This window comes from Pyxicephalus adspersus, chromosome 5 (assembly GCF_032062135.1).
Source record: "Pyxicephalus adspersus chromosome 5, UCB_Pads_2.0, whole genome shotgun sequence".
NCBI lineage: Eukaryota > Metazoa > Chordata > Amphibia > Anura > Pyxicephalidae > Pyxicephalus > Pyxicephalus adspersus.
This window is the reverse complement of record NC_092862.1, coordinates 21,525,774-21,532,386: the sequence shown is the minus strand read 5'-3', so window position 1 is coordinate 21,532,386 and position 6,613 is coordinate 21,525,774. Positions and strand designations below refer to the sequence as shown.

The window sequence follows — 6,613 nt, the reverse complement described above, 5'->3', positions numbered from 1 at the left end:
AGGTCGGTCGTCCGGACGATGGACGACACCGACTGTACACACGGCAGATTTTAGCCCGATAATTGGCCGATGCCGATTATCGGGCGATAAAAATCTGACGTGTGTACGTAGCTTAACACAGGCAGTGATACAGGAGGAGAAGACCCTGCCCTGAAAAGCTAACAATCTAGTAGATTTATACAATAAATTTAAAAAAAAGGCAGGTGTAGAAAAATACACACACACAAATACACACACATTATATATATATAATAAAAAATAAAAAGGTGTGTAGTCAATATGCACCTGCACCAATATTCCTTCTACCTGGCATGAACTTTCATCCCTATACAATAACACAGACACGGTGCAAGGATCTGAGCTGAAACCTTCTCAGTTTCTGTTGTTCAGGTCAGTGACCCGGTCTCTTCTATTGCTCCCCTCCAACTGCTCCAGGGATATCCAAATGCTGTCCATTACTTTAAATGATTATATTATATGGCATTACAGGAAATCAGGGTGATTTAACATACCATGGTCTGGAGGAAGGAAGACAAATCATCCAAACATTTTTACTTTGAACTATAAAATCCTAAATATTTTAATGGTCTCTTTTGAGTAGGTCCTAAGTTCAGTTAATTATGAAAACAGATGGCAATGTTAAACAAAATAATAACATCTTAGAGTTGTATGAATTTATCACTGAAAAAAATGTTTACATTTAAAAGTAATATTCTTCAGAACCAGTCTAAACAAAGACATATTTAATTTGTGAAAGTAGTAGAAATATCATAACTGCATTACAAATATTTTAGTTCAAAGACTTGAAATGTTCATGAATCCAAGGTTGGAGAAGGAGGGTATCATAAAGAGAAGAACAGGCACATTTCCTGGATAGTCAATAGTGGGCTGTATGTAGCACCAAATACTTAGTACCGGTAGGTAATTATTTAGGCTACGCTGCCTGTCCAGAATAAAATCAATGATGTGCACATGTTACATATGGTAAATTCCTTGGTATGAACAATATCCCTTCTGCTGGAACTATCTGTGTTGGTATATTAAGCTGTTGTGAGCGGAATTCTTACAACTCATTCCTGGTTATTTATCCCCATTTTTTTCATTGGCATGCCAAAGGTTGCAATGAACATAGGTAGAAAAACATACGTGATCTTCTGTTGTCAGTGAATGAGGACAAATGCTATTAGGACCTTCTGTGTCCAAAAGAATGAAAAGTATAGCCAGTCAAATGCAGCTTCAGAGCTACACTACCAAATTATGCAAAGTAAATAGAATTATGCTGACCTATGATTAAAAATTCTTCAAACATAAGTCAAGTGCAAAGCAACAAAAAAAGTATTTGGAGTCTTAAGGTAGGCAATGTGAAAAAAATATTCATATAGCACTCAGCAGTAAGAGAGCTTCTAGGTGCATTAGAAGCTAGGAGTTTTATTAGCTGATGGTTTTGTTAGACAATTGGGTTCTAAGTCATAATTAGAGCACAGTTTATATAGGGTAGATTAGGAGAACCAACTCTCACAGTAGCATACCTAGGATGTGGGTCAAATTGGTGTAGGCCATAGATGGGCTTTAGGATAGCAACCCTCACCAGACAATTGTTGCCCTATTGGCCATGGTTTTCCAGTTCCATTCGCAGTAGCCATCTCTTAAGCTCCTGCTCGGCTCTGATATGTCATACAACAAATATTATTATTATCATTATTATTAAACAGGATTTATATTGCGCCAACATATTACGCAGGGCTGTACATTAAATAGGGATTGCAAATGACAGACTAATACAGACCGTGATACAGGAGGAAAGAACCCTGCCCCGAAGAGCTTACAATTTAGTAGGTGGGGGAATTTCACAGACAATAGGATGGGAGATATGTATTGCTGGGAAGTGGTGGTTTCAAAAAACAGAAGAAGATGGGTAGGCAAGTTTAAAAAAATGGGTTTTGAGCGCTCTTTTTAATGAGCAGAAAGTAGGGGCAAGCCAAATAGGACGAGGAAGACCATTCCAGAGAGTTGGAGCAGCTCTAGAGAAGTCTTGTATCTGTGCGTGTGATGAGGTTATGAGTGAAGAAGTCATTAGTAGGTCATTGAAGGAGCGGGGAGAGCGGCAGGGGGAGTATTTTTTTAAAAAGTCAGAAATGTATGTAAAACTTGAATTTTATTTTAATTAGCATGCTAATATTACCCCCTTGTTTACCTATACCAGTGTATTTATTTTTTCAATTTTCAATTAATTATCCCTTTTTTGAACAGTTTACTTTTTGATACCATCACTGAAAGTAATTGCAATGTGTAGTATGTAGGTGGGTTGTAAATAATGTGTGAACTAAGGTACTTTATTGTTCTTTATTGGTAGCAGAGCTTATAATTTTGCAGATACAGATTTTACATGCTCGGGATTTGAAAAAGAGCCACACAAGAATGTATGAATGACAGTTTTAGGTATTTGGACACTCTAAAGGTACTTTTGCTTTCACAGAAAGGCTTTCATTTGTTTTGTAACCTTATAACGACATTTTTTATGCTGTGTGGTCATTTTAGATGGAGAGAATGGAGCAACTCTTTTTTAACTGTCTGCCATATTCCATACAGACCTGTGAATAATGGAACAGAGATCGTCTCTTACCTCATCTTTCCGGGACGCCTTCTCCTGTTGCAAAGCCTGTAGCTTTCTGTAGTTAGCTGACTCCAGCTGTCGAGATTCTTCAACCAGTTCTACCTAATAAAAGAATAAAATGTCAGGAATATGCTACCGACCTCTGCAGGAGTAAGGGGGTTCTGGTAATAAATGAATGGAAAGACCAGCTGTCCAATGACAGCAGCTATTTTACAGTGAATACCGTGGGATGTGATGGAGAGCAGCTGACTGGATCAAATGGTAATTCTGACCATAATAAACAGGCAGAAGAGTTCCAGACAATGACTTGAGCCCACCTAGTATATACCTTCAGTTCATAAAAGTAACATTCTTTGACTGCTGTATTAGAACTCCCACGTCAAGTTTTTTAAATCAAATTTTTCTTGCTATTTCAGTATGTAACTGTTCTCTGCAAGTGTCATGCCCCATTTTTAAACGCCCCCTTTTCCCCATAGCTTCATCTAAAATTCTAAAATGTTTACATAGTAGTTTAGGGGCTATAGAGGTTTTTAGCTGTTGAAAAAAAGAACAGTAGAGCTAGCTTCAAACCATTAGAGAAGGAGGTGTTTTTATTAAAAAAAAACATTTCGCAAAAATCTACAGCGGTGTTTCTCAACCAGGGTTCTGTGAAACCCTGGGTTTTTTCCAGAGGTTGCTAGGGGTTTTTTGAGAAACAAGCAATTTGTGACTCTCAGGTCATTTTAACTGACACAAAATATCTTTTTGGCAATCTGTAAGGGTCACAGCCTTCTGGCTGACCAGCAATGTAAGAGGCATTCTTCCTACTGACCACCACCTTAATATACAGTGAGCCTTGGATATAGTAATTATAGTAGGGGTTCTCTGAAAACCTGAAAATTATTTCAAGGGGTTCCCTCAAGTTAAGAAAGACTGAACTACAATGTGTGCACAAAGAAAACTGCCAGGCACATGGTTTTATTAGTTTTTCTGTGTACCCCATACCTAAAAAAACATAGAAAAAAAGCATAGTCACCATAAAACATGTTGAGTGTGTTTAAAAATTTAAATGAAGGCCATTCCCTTGCATGTTCTTTTCACCTGGACCCATAATCAGCCTTGCCTCCCTAACAGCACCTTTATCTGTTTTGGCATTATCCACAATAAAGAAAGATTATCAGCAAAGACTATTTATTTTGCTCGTTATCTCTTTTCAGGGATTGCCCGTTCTTTTGGTGATGGTAACCTATAGAAGAATCCACTAATTCTAACTAGTGTTTTTTTCATCTTTGTATAGATTTGTTTCAGGCACCCAGCAAGCAATATCTGCATTTGGCCATGTAATATTATTTTGTGTTTAAGCATGGAATTATCCAAATTTACCCCCATAAGTTTGTGTGCACAACTAGATCCATTCTCACAGGTTTTTTTTTTATTTTACTTTGTTCCTGTAGTGAGGAAAAGCTGTTATTACCCCCTGTGAGATCAGCACCAGACTCCCTAACAAACATCTCCCCAATGACTTTACCTACACACAGGTTGGGGAGTTGAAAGAGAAAGCAGCATTGTGTTGCTGAAAATAGAAAATGTATGAATGCGTCATTGGACAAAAAGGGGTGATGGTTAGATGGATCCACTGAACAGGATAATACACTGTCATGCAATGAGACAAGGGACTCACATACACCATACACAGGCCAGAACACACTTTTACTTTTAAAAAAAGTCTGCAAGAAAAATAGCTGTCTAAAAGTAAACTTCTATTATTGTACCTCTTTTCAGTTTATGTGGTAATGATACAAAATTCTATTTGGTGACTAGGGGAAGCAAAGACATTAACCTTTCAAATATATCACTAAAGAATGTGACAGATAGCTTACCTTGCCATAAGCCTGTCTGTCCGATTCTGTCATTTGTGTCCAGGCACAAAGCAGGAGTGTGAGGATGTATTCTTCTGCTAAATCAAACAAATCCTCAAAAGGAGGATCTAGTTTCTGGTAAATCTCTTTCCTTATGTTGTGCTCAACTCCAATGTCCATAGAAGCAGAAGGAGCCAGGTAAGTGCCAAAAATATACTGGAAGAAAGAAACAGGGTCAGGTCAATAAATCACTGTAGGACTTACATGGGATATACATTGCAGAGAAAGTTAAACTTGAGCACAGACAACATCACATCTCAATATTTTGTTTCCGAGTCCAGGCCAGACCTGAGAAATGAATGTTTAACCTGCCTTTGTGTAACATTAAATACCATCAAGATGCAACTTTTTAAAGGGATTTATTGAGCACCAGAGTCCTTTAAATTTTATTGGAAGCAACTGAAACCAAGCTTTCTGGTGCTGTTTCCAAGGTTTACTGAATCACATTGGTAGCCAATTCACTGCTTACTACGTTAGCAAATGATAAGCATACACAGTGTACTATAAATGGACACAATCTAAATTAAGAGTTATTATGGACACTGCTTTTAACTTAAACAAAGAATGTAACCTACCACCAACAGTTTTATTGACATTGAGAAAAATCTAAGTTGTAAGTCGTCAACATAAGGGGTAGATCTGGGCTAATTAAAAGGATTGTGTAGCCCAGCCCCAAATTTGCCGCAACACCTTCCTGTGTCCTCCAAAGCATATCCCAGCATTCATTTAACATAACACATATATCTGATGATAGGTTGACTTTAATTAACCAGCACCTATAAAATTAATATCAGTTTTTAAAGAGTACTGACCCTTTAAATAAAGCAATTGAGGTAGTAGCAAGGCTTGGCTTCACAGACCTATTTTTCTGCAGTCTGCTTTGCAGCAAACAAAAAGCTCAGAGCTGCTTATTAAATCAGTTCCAGCTAAAGTATTCTACTAAGCAGTGGGGTATTAAGTATATGCAAAGCGTGTCCTTTTAAAAGTACTATATTAAAAAAGTCCTGCAGCCAAAAAGAAAAGAATCTCTTTTCAAACCAGTTCCTTTTTCATGACAGTACCATAGTACAATTAAAACCCCTAACGGTATTCCCGAGTGTGACTTGGGGCGGATTTGACTTGCAAAAAGCGGTAATCCCGAGTCACATTCGGGGTCGCTAAAAACAATAAAATACCCCACTTACCTTGTTCCTTTGGCATCTTCCGACATCCTGCTGGTCCGTGCAGGTCCTCATGCAGCATCCTCTTTTCTCGATCTTCTCCCTGTGACTGCAGAGACGTTCTCCGGGGTTTCCCAGTGAAGTCGGTGTATGTGTTGGTTCGTGCGGGAGGCGCGGCAGAAAATTTTAATAATTTTGTATTGGATTCAAAACAAAATACCTGTATTGAGTCCAATACAAAGAAATCTTTATATTTTATATATATATATATATATATATATATATATAAAATACATGCTACTGTACAGTTATATTACAAGTTTCACTATTTTTATACAACTTTTTTTACCAGATTTTTGTGTTTTCTTATTTAATATTTATTATTAAATGTATTAAATATTGGACATATTTTGGTGAGTTATGCCTAAGAAATATAAGCCTACAATGTAAAATAAATTTCCATGCAAAAAATTGTAACGATATTTGCATGGAAATACTGACATAAAAGTATAGAATGCTAGGGGGGGTTAAATTAGGGTAATGGGAAGCAAAGTACCCTATTGACCTTTACCTTAAGAATAGGAGTTTTATTTAAAAGATGCGTAATATGGATGTGATGTTAAAATATGACCAAAATTCAAGTTACAGGGGCCATTCCAACAACTGATGTACAATTTCCACATGACAGCTGCCAAAAACCTCATAAAATGTGTCATAAGTCACAAAATCAGTGAAACACAAAACACTTCCAGAGACCTCAAAGCTCAGCAGACTTGTGTTCTGAGCCTAGTGAGAGGCCTGCAATATCCAATAGCCATTGTAATTGCTTTTCTCACAGAAACCAGTCACTGACACCATGTTGTGCCAGAGGTGAACATGGATACTGTGAAAAGATCATTTAGCTTGCAGCCGCTTTAGTAAAGGATCAGATTAAGGCTTGC

The 6,613-nt window shown here is 37.4% G+C and overlaps 1 protein-coding gene across 1 annotated transcript in view; it reads right to left on the bottom strand.

Moving 5' to 3' along the window:
* The window catches only part of RGS22 (regulator of G protein signaling 22), a 48,369-nt gene that overhangs the window by 17,544 nt on the left and 24,212 nt on the right, over positions 1-6,613 (bottom strand). The window contains exons 13-14 of the mRNA XM_072410845.1: positions 4,474-4,668; positions 2,624-2,716 (exon numbers count right to left, since the gene is read on the bottom strand). Coding sequence (XP_072266946.1) covers positions 2,624-2,716; positions 4,474-4,668 — 288 coding nt within the window. The remainder of the gene's footprint in view (positions 1-2,623; positions 2,717-4,473; positions 4,669-6,613) is intronic.